General features: G+C 43.4%; 1 protein-coding gene across 1 annotated transcript; it reads right to left on the minus strand.

The window, feature by feature from the left end:
* Positions 1–221: 221 nt before the first annotated feature.
* On the minus strand, positions 222–17,738 carry LOC311120744 (ephrin type-A receptor 2-like). The gene is made up of 14 exons (XM_084195318.1): positions 17,726–17,738; positions 17,110–17,469; positions 15,798–15,925; positions 15,333–15,501; positions 15,030–15,123; positions 14,396–14,451; positions 14,181–14,306; positions 10,399–10,584; positions 10,166–10,227; positions 8,017–8,226; positions 7,675–7,824; positions 6,557–6,750; positions 5,910–6,065; positions 222–4,471 (listed from the first exon to the last, which is right to left on the minus strand). The coding sequence occupies exons 2-14, from the start codon at positions 17,435–17,437 to the stop codon at positions 4,363–4,365; spliced, it is 1,968 nt and encodes a 655-aa protein (XP_084051444.1). The 5' UTR covers positions 17,438–17,469; positions 17,726–17,738; the 3' UTR covers positions 222–4,362.
* Positions 17,739–17,744: the final 6 nt, after the last annotated feature.

Raw genomic sequence — 17,744 nt, forward strand, 5'->3', positions numbered from 1 at the left:
AACAAAATGTGGAAAAAGTGAAAGGGTCTGAATACTTTACGAATGCACTGTATGTACTGATATGTAGGCTGTGTGTGACGTTTTAAATTGATGTATTTCAGTCCTTGACTAGTAATGTTCTGTACTATGTATTATGTCATGCTTCATGTGGACTCCAGGAAGAGTAGCCGATGCTTTTGCAGCAGCTAATGGGGATCCTATTAAATACCAAATATGAATGAAAGGCAATTTATTGTGACTGAAAAACAACCTTCAATTACAAATAAATCCCAGCTCAGTGTAAGTATGACAATAAATAAAAGTAAAAAATACTATTAAATAAAGTATAAGAGTTCACTTTTTAATCAAGAAACTGCTCAATTGACTGCTTAAAGAACGAGTAGTCAAAATCACACTGAGTACACAAAACATTAAGAACACCTGCTCTTTCCATGACATAGACTGACCAGGTGACTCCAAGTGAAAACAATGATCCCTTATTGATGTCACTTGTTAAATCCACTTCAATCCGTGTAGATGAAGGGGAGGAGACCAGTAAAGAAGTATTTTTAAGCCTTGAGACATGGATTGTGTATGTGTGCCATTCAGATGGTGCATGGGCAAGACAAAATATTTAAGTGCCTTTGAACGGGGTATGGTAGTAGGTGCCAGGCGCACCGGTTTGTGTCAAGAACGGCAACACTGCTGGGTTTTTCACACTCAAGAATGGTCCACCACCCAAAGGACATCCAGCCGGGGGGGGGGGGGGGGGGGGGGTTCAAGTCAATATTAGGAAGGTGTTCCTAATGTTTGGTATCCTCAGTGTATATTTCCACACTATGAAATTGTGAAAATGATAATGCCCTTTTAGTGTAAGAGCTGTTTGAAAAGATTGACTGAAATTTCAGCCTGTTTTGGTGGGATGGAGTTATGGCCTGCCTAGTGACATCACAAGGCAGATAATTAGTTAATAGACCAATAAGAGTTCCAAACCTCTCTGCCATTAACAGCTAGTTTTCTCCTCCCCACTCCCAGATATTCTTAGCAAAATTCTTGCTTGAGAAATTGCGCTTAGCTAAGAAGCTATTTTTCTCTATTTTTTCAATTTTAAATGAAAACAACCACAGTAAATTATTTGATATTGAGATAAAACAGCTGCATTGGGGCTTTAAAAAGGCAAATTATACAAAAAGGCAAAAATCTAAGTCAATAAACCAGAAGAAAATCCCTTTTACAAATGGAAATCTAGTAATCTAATAATGTTCACAAGATATATAAAACAAGGACCATCATATTTTCGTGAAATAAGACAGTGCAAAAAAAGTTACAGCAAAACAATCAAGTAGTGAAGAGAGTAAACTGATTTGCAGTCATCTTTTAAGAGCATTGGGATACATTATGAACACTGTCTTTTGGATATAGACTAGTCCCAGACCTGTTTGTGCTCTTGCCAACTCCATTGACGTCATTGTTTGATGCGAGTTGACAAGAGCACAAGCAGATCTGGGGAAAAAATGTGGATATGGATGAGCTGGTCAATAAAGACGGAAGGAAATTTATATTTTCTTGGCATTAACAGAAACAGGCACTTTATCAATGGAATGCAATGAGAGGAAAAATAATACACCAAGCTTACAAGTATATCTGCATTGTCAGAGCAAAGAGTTTCATCCCACAAAAATGTGTTACTGAACACCATATAAAGAAATCTGGATAAAGCAATCTGAAAAAAAGACTACTTTACTGTCACATTGAAATTGCATATTAAAACTACACGTTACACTCTCTGAAATCGCAACAAGCATTTCTAACCCTCCAAAATGTTTATTTTTTGGGCATTTTTATTTTCAACTAACTTTGAAAAAAGGCACACACTCAATGTATTTCTGACTTGAAGCTTGACACAATACCTTTCCAAATTAAATCCATCATCATTAATATAAACAAATTATTTCTGCCTCATTTTATTTCAAATGTGATCTTCCTACGGCATAATGATAATATTGGCAAGTAAGATCTTTTAGATGAGACAACTTAACCCAATTGTTACTTATTTAAGTGCATTCGGAAAGTATTCAGACCCCTTGACTTTTTCCACATTTTGTTATGTTACAACCTTATTCTGAAATTGATTAAATCGTTTTTCCCCCTACTCAATCTACATACAATACCCCATAATGAGAAAGCAAAAACAGGTTTAGAAATCTTTGCAAATGTATTAAAAATACAAAACTGAAATATCACATTTACATAAGTATTCAGACCCTTTACTCAGTACTTTGTTGAAGCACCTTTGGCAGCGATACAGCCTCGAGTCTTCTTGGGTATGACGCTACAATCTTGGCACACCCGTATTTGGAGAGTTTCTCTCATTCCTCTCAAGCTCTGTCAGGTTGGATGGGGAGCGATGCTGCACAACTATTTTCAGGTCTCTCCAGAGATGTTCGATCGGGTCCAAGTCCGGGCTCTGGCTGGGCCACTCAAGGACATTCAGAGACTTGTCCCGAAGCCACTCCTGCATTGTCTTGGCTGTGTGCTTAGGGTCGTTGTCCTGTTGGAAGGTGAACCTTCACCCCAGTCTGAGGTCCTGAGTGCCCTTGAGCACGTTTTCATGAAGGATCTCTCTGTACTTTGCTCCGGTCATCTTTGCCTCGTTCCTGACTAGTCTCCCAGTCCCTGCCGCTGAAAAACATCCCAACAGCATGATGCTGCCACCACCATGCTTCACCGTAGAGATGGTGCCAGGTTTCCTCCAGACGTGACGCTTGGCATTCAGGCCAAAGAGTTCAATCTTGGTTTCATCAGACCAGAGAATCTTGTTTCTTGTGGTCTGAGAGTCCTTTACATGCCTTTTGGCAAACTAAGCGGGCTGTCATGTGCCTTTTACTTAGGAGTGGCTTCCGTCTGGTCACTCTACCATAAAGGCCTGATTGGTGGAGTGCTGCAGAGATGGTTGTCCTTCTGGAAGGTTCTCCCATCTCCACAGACTCTAGAGCTCTGTCCACCGATTGATCAGTTTGGCTGGGCGGCCAGCTCTAGGAAGAGTCTTGGTGGTTCCAAACTTCTTCCATTTTAGAATGATGGAGGCCACTGTGTTCTTGGGGACCCTTAATGCTGCTCCTGTCTCGGAGCTCTACGGACAATTCCTTCAACCTCATGGCTTGGTTTTTCTCTGACATGCACTGTCAACTGTGGGACCTTATATAGACAGGTGTGTGCCTTTCCCAATCATGTCCAATCAATTTAATTTACCACAGGTGGACAGCAATCAAGTTGTAGAAACATCTCAAGGATGATCAATGGAAACAGGATGCACCTGAGCTCAATTTTGAGTCTCATAGCAAAGGGTCTGAATACTTATGTAAATAAGGTATTTCTGTTTTGTCATTTTGGGTATTGTGTGTAGATTGCTGAGAAAAAATAAATATTTAATCAATTTTAGAATAAGGCTGTAAAGTAACAAAATGTGGGAAAAGGTCAAGGGGTCTGAATACTTTCCCAAGGCACTGTAAGTGATGTTCTTGGTCCCAATCAATTAACACAAGCCTTTGCAGCCCGATAAACTGAACATGATGAGTACCTCATATCTTTTCACACTTTTTTGTATAAACTCAAATTCATATGATAGCTTAACATCAGAATCAAGCCGAGATAAGGCATAACAGTAGCCAACAACAGCCAAACCTGGACTTGAAGACAATAACCTTATGACTGAGGCATACACCAGTGCCTCATGTTAACGTATGTCCAGCCCCTTTCAGGTGTACTCTCTGCTTCGAGTCCATTTTCATTAGTTTAGCAAGAGATTACAGCGACCAGAATGCATTTCACAATGGCATCGACACCACCAGACTCATTCCGAAAAGGCCACAGCAGTCCACTTCACACAAAGAATCATATTGGTTGAACTAAGTGTAAGTGGTTTTGTCACTTATTTTAATTTTCTCTTCTCAATACTGGGTGCTACATAAGTAAGAGACAACCTCAGGGGGGGAGAGGGGAAACATGCATCCCAAAACTATATAAACAAAGATTGAGCAATGAACTGTATCTGTACAATGGAGATGGATAATACAAAATAAATACAGTATAATATACACAGTCTAATTAATACATCTATTGCTGTATAAATCCCCCCCCCCCCCCACAATTTTTTGTTGTTCTTGCATATGCTTAACAAGTATGTTACAAATCTCCAAGAATGTACAATATGTCAGTCTCTTTTGGCTGGACCATGTTCCTACGACGTGTTCAGTTTGGTTCTGCCTGTCAAAAGCCGTTCCCGCAGCTCCGCTCCAGTCCAGTCCAACACAGTGTTCAAAGTTCAGTCAGAGTGCTGCCTGCTTCAGTGCCAATTCAAATTCCTGTGCCACTAGTATTGAGTCACACTGCAAATACACTGAGGGTGCTGGTCTGGTCTTTCAAGCCCAGGATGCTGTATGCAATTCTCTTCAGGTGGCCGGGCAGTCTTACGCCAATGTTCTTGATATCCCTGTGAAAAAGAAGACAAGAGAGCGATTGAGATAGAGTCTGGACAGCAACGGGGGAATTCACGTCTTGACCTGCTTCTGATTCCTTTTCAAACACATTTTTCCATCTTCCCTTCCTTTAGGTCAAGTGTCAAACTCATTCCGCGGAGGGCCGAGTGTCTGTGGGTTTTCGCTCCACCCTTGTACTTGATTGATGAATTAAGGTCACTAATTACCTGGTTGTCTAGGTCTTAATTTAAAGGAAGAAAAAAAAACTCAAGACACTAGGCCCTCCATGGAATGAGGTAAGTGAAAGCAAAGCTAGTAACCTATCGAGAATAACCTCTAGGGACTAGCTGGGAGGACGGAAGGACAATTTCACATTTTCAAGAAAGGGCAAACTTGGGGCAATCCCCTCACACGTGCCAGAATCTGGGAAAGGTGTCCCACATCTAAGTCACTCATTACCAGGTTTAATTACATTCTTAATTAGTTAATGAGGATTTTCCATCTCGCCCATCAATCACTTGTCTGGTAAGCAGAGGGAGTGTCGTAAATAGTTCCTGGTTAGGTCGAGTGTATGGGACCGTAAAATCTCACCAGGGAACACTTCAAAGATGTTTCCCCTGTTTCCACACAGCGCTCATTTTAAGGCTTAAGAGGAAAGCCTTGTCGGTACATTATTGAAAGACTGATATGATATTTCGGGACAGTGCCTTCGTCAGAGTATCTTTTCGGGGTGAGTGTTGCCCTAAAGTCCTCTCCTCATCCACAACTGTTCTATGCTACATTTGCCTTCATTTTCCTTATCTCCACATTGCCCCTCTACTCTAGTGGCTGTTCGCTCTTCTTCTCCTCCTTTCCTTTCCTTTTATGTTGCATAGGTCAGGAGGGCCTTTGCCCTACACAGCCTGGCCCAGCGGGTTCAGGCTGATGCAGAAGTGCTGCCCTGGGCTGCTGGTGTGGGCGAAGGAGGGATGAGAGATAATTGTAATAAGGACAGAGGGAGGAAGAGAGGGGAGGGGGCAAACCACAAGCCACCAACCACCACCAGGCCACCACAAATGAGCCTGGTCTTTCTCTCGCTCCATAATTTTTTCCATCTCACTTGTTTTCTCGAGTTGTAGAGAGGCCAGAGTTTATATTGTGCGTAAACTGTTCTCTGGCTTTTGAAAGCGACTTTTTCAAAAACAAAAACCCAAAATACTCTGCAGAAGTCACATCCATAACATGGTTTGGAAAACTAAGAAAGGGCTTAGCTTGGGAACCAGATGTCCATTGTGCAGATACTCTATACATATATATGTACTATTCTATTCCTATACTCTCAACCAATCTTAGATTATTTGCGATCAATAGTTTCTCAGATATTATATATTTTTAATGATGAACATCATCTCATCTAGTGACAGACAATGTCCCCCCAAAATAAAAATAAACGCTTTAAAAAACGCTACTCACTCGTTCTTCATCTGCAGCACCTGGTCCATGGTGAACACTCCGGCGCAGGTAAAGTTCTCGCTGTACTGGCTCATCTTGATGGACTCCAGCCACTCGGACACCGACCTGAAGGGTGAGCCGTCCGAACCACTGGTGCTGGGCAGGCGGATGGATACGCTGGAGTAGGGAAAGTAGAGAAGAGTGAGCAATAATCATCAACAGCTGCCTGACAATCAGGACAAAGACTGAGAAAAGGCTGTAATTACCCTGCGAGGAAACAGTGAGATAAAAACCTGTTGGTGCAGCTATGGAGAAACTGATTAAGGGAGGAACCTGACAGCTCTTTGTCTTTTGTGGGGCTGCAGGTAGCCTAGCGGTTAATAGCGTTGGGCCAAAAACAGAAAGGTCGCTGGTTCGAATCCCTGAGGTGAAAGATATGTCGATGTGCCCTTGAGCAAGGCATTTAACCCTAATTGCTCCTGTAAGTCGCTAAATGACTAAAATGTAAATGTGTTTAAAACATGTACAGACAGACACACATTATGCTGCCACACTATCCTACCAAGAATTTAACAAGAATCAGCTTTTTCTTGCGCTCCACTCTGTTTTACTGTTTCATGGATCCACTTTGCTGTGTAATTCCCTTCTAGAGAGTAAAGGACTCTTACTGAGGGTCGAAGTCGGCAATGGCCTTCAGGGACTCAGGGCTCCTGAGCAGCTTGTCCAGCAGGCTGACGATGTCCGGGAAACGGGGCCTCTTGGAGCGGTCCTGCAGCCAGCACTGCAACATGAGCTGGTAGACGGCTGATGGACAGTCCATGGGCGCCGGCAGTCTGAACGCCTCGTTGATGGCCTTCATCACCTGACAATCAGAGGCTAGAGGTCACTTTGAGATCTCAGACTTGAACTTAGGTTCACTGAGATGTTACGGTAATTATTTTACAATCTTTTCGTTCTGAACAGAACCACTATTTTTTCCTTTCTGGGGTTTTTTTAACCTGTGAAATCAGTTTTTTACATTTAGCTCATTAAATTACTTCACCAATCAGTGCAGATGGAGCAGGCAAGCTAGTTGTTTACATGTGTGATGGACAGACAAGTGTAGCCTATGGTGCAAGATACGACTGAAATGTTGCAGGTGGGGAGAGAGCGAGAGAGGGTTGAGGAGGCTTGAAGCGCTGGGCATCTTGTTATGACACGCATTATCTGAATTAGGTCCACAGAATTATACCTAGGAGGAGCAGCTTCTATGGAGGAATTTTGAATGTCCTTTGAGCTAGCTAGCTAACAAGCTTGTGTGTGCAGAGCGGCACCAGAACTAAAAACATGTCTTACCTTTTTGTACGTAATAAATCCAATGTGAAACGTGATACCTGGGCCTATAGTATCCTTAACTAGCTTTGAAAAAGTTAAATCTCTCTCCGATCTTCTGAATCACGCTTGTAATGTCAGTACAGTAGCCTATGCTTCGGAGGTGGGAGGGCAGGTAGCCTAAACACTCACACACACTGGCAAGGATTTCAGATTGCAGGTAGACACTGGAATAAGTTTCTGAGTGACAGAGTGAGGGCTTTGCATAGGCACTTTGTTGCATTTTTTGTTGGACTAGAACAAAATTCCTGGAATGTTAAAGAAAGTTATTAACCGGTTCACATGCGTTAAAAATAATGGTTCTGTATGGATCACTTTCGTTTCCGTTCCTTGAAAATGTTTGTTATTTTCCAGTTTTCTGTTCTGTTCCCTGAACCGGTTCCAACCCCTGGTTAGCATTAGCATTGTAGCGTACCTCGCAGTTGCTCATGTCCCAGTAGGGCCGCTCGCCAAAGGCCATGACCTCCCACATGACAATGCCGAAGCTCCACACGTCGCTGGCCGAGGTGAACTTCCTGTAGGCAATGGCCTCTGGGGCTGTCCAGCGGATGGGGATCTTACCACCCTGTTGGAGGGGAAACAAGTGGACAACACTCAGGTCAGAGCCCAAAAAATACATTGTTTTGTTCAGTTCAATTACATTTGATTCAATTACAGTCCTCTGTGAGCAGTTTACACTGAAATACAGTGTTTACAAGGCAAATGTGTAAGCAAGAGCTAAGTAAAGCAACCGTTCTAACGTCCAATGTTAACTCACGCTGGTGGTGTAGGTGCCCTCAGGGTCGTCCTCCAGCACTCGGGACAGGCCGAAGTCAGACACCTTACATTCCAGGTTGTTGTTGACCAGGATGTTGCGGGCAGCCAGATCCCGGTGAACGTAGCTCATGTCGGAAAGATACTTCATGCCTGCGGCGATGCCACGCATCATGCCCACCAGCTGGAAGGAGGGCAACTCGCCATCATGATCCTGAGGGGGAAACACATGGTTGCACACACATACTGTTAGAGAGACATACTGTCAAGTTTCTGTGGTAACTCAGTGGCAACGTATTGTCCTTCACTTACAGTGGAGGAAAAAAGTATTTAGTCAGCCACCAATTGTGCAAGTTCTCCCACTTAAAAATATGAGAGAGGCCTGTAATTTTCATCATAGGTACACGTCAACTATGACAGACAAAATGAGAAAACAAAATCCAGAAAATCACATTGTAGGATTTTTAATGAATTTATTTGCAAATTATGGTGTAAAATAAGTATTTGGTCAATAACAAAAGTTTCTCAATACTTTGTTATACAGTGGGGAAAAAAAGTATTTAGTCAGCCACCAATTGTGCAAGTTCTCCCACTTAAAAAGATGAGAGAGGCCTGTAATTTTCATCATAGGTACACGTCAACTATGACAGACAAAATGAGGAAAAAAATCCAGAAAATCACATTGTAGGATTTTTTATGAATTTATTTGCAAATTATGGTGGAAAATAAGTATTTGGTCACCTACAAACAAGCAAGATTTCTGGCTCTCACAGACCTGTAACTTCTTCTTTAAGAGGCTCTGTCCTCCACTCGTTACCTGTATTAATGGCACCTGTTTGAACTTGTTATCAGTATAAAAGACACCTGTCCACAACCTCAAACAGTCACACTCCAAACTCCACTATGGCCAAGACCAAAGAGCTTTTTATGGGGTTGAGATCTGGAGACTGGCTAGGCCACTCCAGGACCTTGAAATGATACTTACGAAGCCACTCCTTCGTTGCCCGGGCGGTGTGTTTGGGATCATTGTCATGCTGAAAGACCCAGCCACGTTTCATCTTCAATGCCCTTGCTGATGGAAGGAGGTTTTCACTCAAAATCTCACGATACATGGCCCCATTCATTCTTTCCTTTACACGGATCAGTCGTCCTGGTCCCTTTGCAGAAAAACAGCCCCAAAGCATGATGTTTCCACCCCCATGCTTCACAGTAGGTATGGTGTTCTTTGGATGCAACTCAACATTCTTTGTCCTCCAAACACAACGGTTTCATCTGACCATATGACATTCTCCCAATCCTCTTCTGGATCATCCAAATGCACTCTAGCAAACTTCAGACGGGCCTGGACATGTACTGGCTTAAGCAGGGGGACACGTCTTGCACTGCAGGATTTGAGTCCCTGGCGGCGTAGTGTGTTACTGATGGTAGGCTTTGTTACTTTGGTCCCAGCTCTCTGCAGGTCATTCACTAGGTCCCCCCGTGTGGTTCTGGGATTTTTGCTCACCGTTCTTGTGATCATTTTGACCCCACGGGGTGAGATCTTGCGTGGAGCCCCAGATCGAGGGAGATTATCAGTGGTCTTGTATGTCTTCCATTTCCTAATAATTGCTCCCACAGTTGATTTCTTCAAACCAAGCTGCTTACCTATTGCAGATTCAGTCTTCCCAGCCTGGTGCAGGTCTACAATTTTGTTTCTGGTGTCCTTTAACAGCTCTTTGGTCTTCCTTTAACAGCTCTTTGGTCTTGGCCATAGTGGAGTTTGGAGTGTGACTGTTTGAGGTTGTGGACAGGTGTCTTTTATACTGATAACAAGTTCAAACAGGTGCCATTAATACAGGTAACGAGTGGAGGACAGAGGAGCCTCTTAAAGAAGAAGTTACAGGTCTGTGAGAGACAGAAATCTTGCTTGTTTGTAGGTGACCAAATACTTATTTTCCACCATAATTTGCAAATAAATTCATTAAAAATCCTACAATGTGATTTTCTGGATTTTTTTTTCTCATTTTGTCTGTCATAGTTGACATGTACCTATGATGAAAATTACAGGCCTCTCTCATCTTTTTAAGTGGGAGAACTTGCACAATTGGTGGCTGACTAAATACTTTTTTCCCCCACTGTATATAGGTAAATTGCATACGATGTACTGTACTCACCTTTAGGTACTTGTCCAGTGCTCCATTCTCCATATACTCAGTCACAATCATGGCATGCTTGACTGGAATCAAAAAAAGGGAATAAATACTGTTAACTACTACCCAAAACAGGCAAGAAATGTATACATATGGAATATAATTTATATATATATAGACCAGGTAAGTGAATGTTTGACAGGAGCATTCTGTTCTTGGTACAGGTAGCGCCCAGTAGACTAACAGAACCTTCTTACATTTGGTGACGACTCCCTCCAGGCGAATAATGTTCTGGTGGGAGAACTGTCCCATGATGCTCGCCTCTGAAAGGAAGTCCTGCCTCTGCTTCTCCGAGTAGCCCGGCTTCAGCGTCTTAATGGCCACCGCCCCCTCCTTCCGCCCCGGCGCTTTCAGAATACCGCGAAACACCTCTCCAAACTCCCCTAGAGGCGCAGAAGAAAACAGTTTTAAAACCCAAAGACAAGATTGGGCAATATTTCAAGCATTATCCTTTATATGGTTGTGGCTTGTAGTTAGGGTTGGGCGATATCAAAATAATTCAATTAATTCAAAATGTATGTTTTTGTGCAATATTCCAAATGCCTGTATCGCAAGAATCCCTTATTTTTTTTCTTTTTCTTTTAGCGTTTATGTCCGCTTGTTCTCATGTTGTCTTTTTGGTCTCATCTCCTTCGCTCTTTCTGTGTACCTTCCATTTACACACACACACACACACACAAAGCACATCCCCCTGCCACTCACAACAACAAAGATGAGAGATCACTTCATCCTCTCTGACAAGCGGTTTCAACTCACTATTTGCATTTAAGGTTTGGTCCAACAGAATCAGTCATATGGACACTGAAACACACAGACACATTATTTTACTGTAATAGAGGAGAAGTTAACCTTTCCAACGATACCCTTTTCTGTGTCTCAACTCCTCAAATTGCGCGCAGAGCAGACACTACTAAAACAGGAGTATCACTGAACAATGACTCTGGAAGATCAGTTTGTCGCACGTGGCATTGCAGTATCACGTACCGCTACCAGCATTTTAGCCAAAGACTTATACTAGATGTCTAGTCTGTGTTTTATAAATGTAAAATAAGCATAAAAACACAGTTATATAAGGAATTGGCAACTCGTTCACGTTCTGAGAAATAAGGTAGGCCACCTGATTCCAATATCTGAACAAAGTGAACAGGCTAGCATGCTCTTCAAACAGTTGGAGACGGAAAGAAGGGTGTGTTCAATCAATACCAATTCAACTGTTCTACCTTGTTAGCTAGCAAAATTTACAACAAAACTAATATTTTTATATACATACAGTGGGGAAAAAAAGTATTTAGTCAGCCACCAATTGTGCAAGTTCTCCCACTTAAAAAGATGAGAGAGGCCTGTAATTTTCATCATAGGTACACGTCAACTATGACAGACAAAATGAGGAAAAAAAATCCAGAAAATCACATTGTAGGATTTTTAATGAATTTATTTGCAAATTATGGTGGAAAATAAGTATTTGGTCAATAGCAAAAGTTTCTCATATACCCTTTGTTGGCAATGACACAGGTCAAACGTTTTCTGTAAGTCTCCACAAGGTTTTCACACACTGTTGCTTGTATTTTGGCCCATTCCTCCATGCAGATCTCCTTTAGAGCAGTGATGTTTTGGGGCTGTCGCTGGGCAACACAGACTATCAACTCCCTCCAAAGATTTTCTATGGGGTTGAGATCTGGAGATTGGCTAGGCCACTCCAGGACCTTGAAATGCTTCTTACGAAGCCACTCCTTCGTTGCCTGGGCGGTGTGTTTGGGATCATTGTCATGCTGAAAGACCCAGCCACGTTTAATCTTCAATGCCCTTGCTGATGGAAGTCTTTTATACTGATAACAAGTTCAAACAGGTGCCATTAATACAGGTAACGAGTGGAGGACAGAGGAGCCTCTTAAAGAAGAAGTTACAGGTTTGTGAGAGCCAGAAATCTTGCTTGTTTATGGGTGACCAAATACTTATTTTCCACCATAATTTGCAAATAAATTCATAAAAAATCCTACAATGTGATTTTCTGGATTTTTTTTCTCAATTTGTCTGTCATAGTTAACGTGTACCTTTGATGAAAATTCCAGGCCTCTCATCTTTTTAAGTGGGAGAACTTGCACAATTGGTGGCTGAATTAAATAATTTTTTTCCCCACTGTACATACAGTGAGGGAAAAAAGTATTTGATCCCCTGCTGATTTTGTACGTTTGCCCACTGACAAAGAAATGATCAGTCCATAATTTTAATGGTAGATTTATTTGAACAGTGAGAGACAGAATAACAACAAAAAAATCCAGAAAAACGCATGTCAAAAATGTAATAAATTGATTTGCATTTTAAATGAGGGAAATAAGTATTTGACCCTCTCTCAATCAGAAAGATGTCTGGCTCCCAGGTGTCTTTTATACGGGTAACGAGCTGAGATTAGGAGCACACTCTTAAAGGGAGTGCTCCTAATCTCAGCTTGTTACCTGTATAAAAAACACCAGTCCACAGAAGCAATCAATCAGATTCCAAACTCTCCACCATGGCCAAGACCAAAGAGCTCTCCAAGGATGTCAGGGACAAGATTGTAGACCTACACAAGGCTGGAATGGGCTACAAGACCATCGCCAAGCAACTTGGTGAGAAGGTGACAACAGTTGGTGCGATTATTCGCAAATGGAAGAAACACAAAAGAACTGTCAATCTCCCTCGACCTGGGGCTCCATGCGAGATATCACCTTGTGGAGTTGCAATGATCATGAGAACGGTGAGGAATCAGCCCAGAACTACACGGGAGGATCTTGTCAATGATCTCAAGGCAGCTGGGACCATAGTCACCAAGAAAACAATTGGTAACACACTACGCCGTGAAGGACTGAAATCCTGCAGCGCCCGCAAGGTCCCCCTGCTCAAGAAAGCACATATACAGGCCCGTCTGAAGTTTGCCAATGAACATCTGAATGATTCAGTGGAGAACTGGGTGAAAGTGTTGTGGTCAGATGAGACCAAAATTGAGCTCTTTGGCATCAACTCAACTCGCCGTGTTTGGAGGAGGAGGAATGCTGCCTATGACCCCAAGAACACCATCCCCACCGTCAAACATGGAGGTGGAAACATTATGCTTTGGGGGTGTTTTTCTGCTAAGGGGACAGGACAACTTCACCGCATCAAAGGGACGATGGACGGGGCCATGTACCGTCAAATCTTGGGTGAGAACCTCCTTCCCTCAGCCAGGGCATTGAAAATGGGTCGTGGATGGGTATTCCAGCATGACAATGACCCAAAACACACGGCCAAGGCAACAAAGGAGTGGCTCAAGAAGAAGCACATTAAATGTCCTGGAGTGGCCTAGCCAGACCTTAATCCCATAGAAAATCTGTGGAGGGAGCTGAAGGTTCGAGTTGCCAAACATCAGCCTCAAAACCTTAATGACTTGGAGAAAATCTGCAAAGAGGAGTGGGACAAAATCCCTCCTGAGATATGTGCAAACCTGGTGGCCAACTACAAGAAACATCTGACCTCTGTGATTGCCAACAAGGGTTTTGCCACCAAGTACTAAGTCATGTTTTGCCAACAAGGGTTTTGCCACCAAGTACTAAGTCATGTTTTGCAGAGGGGTCAAATACTTATTTCCCTCATTAAAATGCAAATCAATTTATAACATTTTTGACATGCATTTTTCTGGATTTTTTTGTTGTTATTCTGTCTCTCACTGTTCAAATAAACCTACCATTACAATTATAGACTGAATTATGTCTAAACATGCAAGACGAGGACAAAATCCATCAATACTAATCTGGATGGTCTACCCACTGATCTGGATGGTCTACCCACTGATCTGGATGGTCTACCCACTGATCTGGATGGTCTACCCACGGTCATTCAAGAGCTTAAGCTGTAGCACTAACGCAACAAAAAAATGAATAAAGAGGGACTTATGAGATGGAAAAACCTGTCAACACCTTCATCCTTAGCCCTTAAGCACATTGTTTTAATTTAGCTCTGAACTCACCAGCTCCAATGACTTTCTGCTTGGTCACGTGGCTGGGTTGGATCTCGCTGGCAAACTTGAGGATGGCCGTGTTGGGGTCCTCGTACGTGTGCGGATCCACGTAGGTCTTTAGCGGCTTCAGTTGCTCTGGATAAGAATGCGAATAATTGGGCATTAGTGAAAGAACAATAAAAATACATGAAGAGAGAGCGGGGTACTTCTTTTATTTTGTCTACCTGAGCTAGAGAAGTAGGTATCTTCTGGTCCTTGTCTTGTATGGGAGTTCCTTCTCCTGAATAACAGAAAATGAAGTAATTATCATAATCTTGCTCCAAAATCCAATTAGTTTCAAAAGAAGCCTAGTCATTGGTGTGTGCCGCCTCGATTCACTGAGGGAAAGCTTTGATAAAGACTGGAGCCTGTCTGTGTTTCCTAAGCCGTGTCAAAGACAGATGGACGGATCAACGGACAGACGGCGGTGTGCTGCTGTGCTGAAGGAGCTGCTACAGTATGCCACAAGAAGAGCCGACCACCTCTTATTCCAAAACAATGTGCCACTTGGGCCCGCTTCCATTCAAAGCCACTACTTGTTAGAGTATACTCATTGAGCAATGACAAGCTGCACTCAATGCCAATTCTCCCCTAGTGAGTGCTGGAAAACAGATACAGAGAGAGTGAGACTAGGAAAAGGAAGAGGGGAGAGAGAGGTGGCTGAAAGGAAAGGAGGAAAGGCCATTTGGAGAATTGGCAAAATAAAAAAAGAACGAGAAAGGAAACCAGCGAAGGGGTGAGTGTTATGAACGTGCTTAACAAAAGGGGCGAGAAGCAAAGGGCGAGGGGCAGAGGGGGGAAAAGGAGGTTGTTGCTGACCGTTTGTGTACGAAGAGGACGACCACCACGATGAACAACATGGCCGCTCCGCCAACCGCCGCTCCGAAGATGACCGCCGTGTTGGTCTGGGGCACTGTGGCACATCAACAACAAACCCTGAGACACAATGGTAACACACTGACACAAAAAAACACACCGACACAAAAAGAAACACACACACACACACACACACTGGTTCTTTCATTTCGAGGCCTTGTAGTATGGGGCTGTGTCCCAATCATCTAAAATAGCATCCTATCATTCTCCCTTCTTATTAACTTCATATTTGGCCGTCATCCTTACCATCAGGCAGGGTCTCAAATTCATCCTCTATGGATTCTCCAGGGCTGCCCTCGGGGCTCAGGGCCTTTACCCTGAATAGGTAGGCTGTGCCTGGGGACAAGTCACTGATCTGCACAGAGCTCTTCTCCAGAATCAGAACAGTGTACGTGGTCACATCCAGATTGTCATCCTGGAAGAGTTGGAGGAGGGGGGGGGGGGGGATTGAAAGATGAGATAAGTCATGTTGATACACTTTCAGTAAGGACTCATAATAATAATAATAATAATAATAATAATAATAATAATAAGGTACACGGTTTTGTTATGCGATATTGCTACCCCTATGTGGCGTTTATCATCCATGAAACCCCTCTCATTCTTTCTCTTACTCTTTCTTTCCTTCGTGCACTATCACAACATTCAATTTTTAAGTCATTATGTATCAAAAAATGTCACCCGCTAGTGGTGGCGTGGGTGGTATTGTACCTTCTTGCGGTAGCTGAGTTCGTAGCGGGTGGGCCGGGGCAGGGGCCTGCGGGGGGCTACAGCCCAGGACAGGGAAAGGCTGGTGGGGCTTCGCTCGTCCAGACGCATGGACGTCACCTTGGGGGGGTCTAAGGAGGAGGAAGGAGGGGAGATGTCAACAATACAGAGACTTTGTGCAATAGCCTTCACAGGTTCAACCAACCATGAGCTTTTGAAATATGTGTGAGAGTATTTAGTGATCATGCTTGTATGAGAAGCCATATAACTACATTTCAGATCCCATTTGATCATGCATAATAAAAGGTTTCTGCTACTTCTACTATCATTACTCCTAAGTACGGTGACCAGTGTTGAGGGTAATGTGTTACAAAAGTAACACATTACGTAATCAGATTACTTCATGAGTAACAGAGTAAAGTAACGTGTCACTTTTTCCAAATTGGGTAATATTATTACAGTTACTTTGTCAAAACCCATGATCCGACCTTGTCTTGTTTCCTCATTTAGTTCTCGAGCGAGCGGAGAAAGGCTGTTTTGAGTAATGGCATGACAGCTGTTCTCCATAGAAATGTATTGAGGACGCATCTCTGATCTTTGCCCATAGAGGGCTTTCCCGTCTAGTGGCAAGTGTGCCCTCTATACATCTCTATGGGTCCGTGTACGTGCGTCTATAAACAGAACTGGCGGCTCGAGAGAAAGATTTTGAATGAAAAGATAGGAAATCTGTACAGATGTTTTGCTTACAGTAAACACCGAGTGTACAAAACATTAGGAGCACCTTCCTAATATTGAGTTGCACCCCCTTTTGCCCTCAAAACAGCCTTAATCCGTCAGGGCATGAACTCTACTGTCGAAAGCGTTCCACAGGGATGCTGGCCCATGTTGACTCCAATGCTTATCACAGTTGTGTCAAGTTGGTTGGATGTCCTTTGGGTGGTGGACCATTCTTGATCGACACATGAAACTCTTGAGCGTGAAAAACACAGTAGCGTTGCAGTTCTTGACACACTCAAACCGTTGCGCCTGGCATCTACTACAATACCCCATTCAAAGGCACTTAAATATTTTGTCTTGCCCATTCACCCTCTGAATGGCACAATTGTCTCAAGACTTAAAAATCCTTCATTAACCTGTCTCCCCTGCATCTACACTGATTGAAGTGGATTTAACACGTGACAACAATAAGGGATCATAGCTTTCACCTGGATTCATAAAAGTAACGCAAAGTAATATAACACGTTACATTTACTTTACAGTATTACTTTGTGTAGAATGTAACACATAACGAATCCCAACACTGATGGTGACCCACCTGTGTAGTGCAGGGCAGTGGTCAATGTGCTTGTGGACGGGGGCCTGTTGGAGCGCGGTGCCCCCTGGCTGGCGAACAGCGACACTCCGCTGTGGGCTTCCACAGTGAACGTGTAGTTAAGGTGGGGCTCCAGCTCACTCACCGCCACCCAGGTGTGCGTCAGGCCAAAGCTCGCCGGCTCGAGGCGCACCTTCTCCCCGCACGGCTGGCACGCGACGCCCTCACAGCATCTGCACTCCACACTGTAGGTGATGTCACTGCGGCCGCCCGTGTCCTCAGGCGGACTCCATGACAGCTGCAGCTTGCCCGCGGCCAGCTGGGTGGTCATGGCGACCAGTTCTCGCGGCGCTGAGGGCAGGCCTAAGGAAACAGGGGCAGGAAAATGGAGGCATAGTATGTTAGTTCATGATGTATGATTAATGTCATCATTATGTTAACCACTGTAGCATTCTGTGATTTTCTCTTGCTTATGGTCATTCTAATATTATTTTATTTTTAGTGTCATTATTTTGGTTAAGAGAGCACTTTGAGCGCAATAAAAAGTCATTCGTTGTCAGTGTAGGATCCACCAATGCTGACAGTGCACACTAAAGTCATTTTTCCTCCTCCTCCTAACCTGAGCAAGGCCCTGTAGC

This window comes from Coregonus lavaretus, assembly GCF_964263955.1.
Source record: "Coregonus lavaretus genome assembly, contig: HAP1_SCAFFOLD_2666, whole genome shotgun sequence".
Lineage (NCBI taxonomy): Eukaryota > Metazoa > Chordata > Actinopteri > Salmoniformes > Salmonidae > Coregonus > Coregonus lavaretus.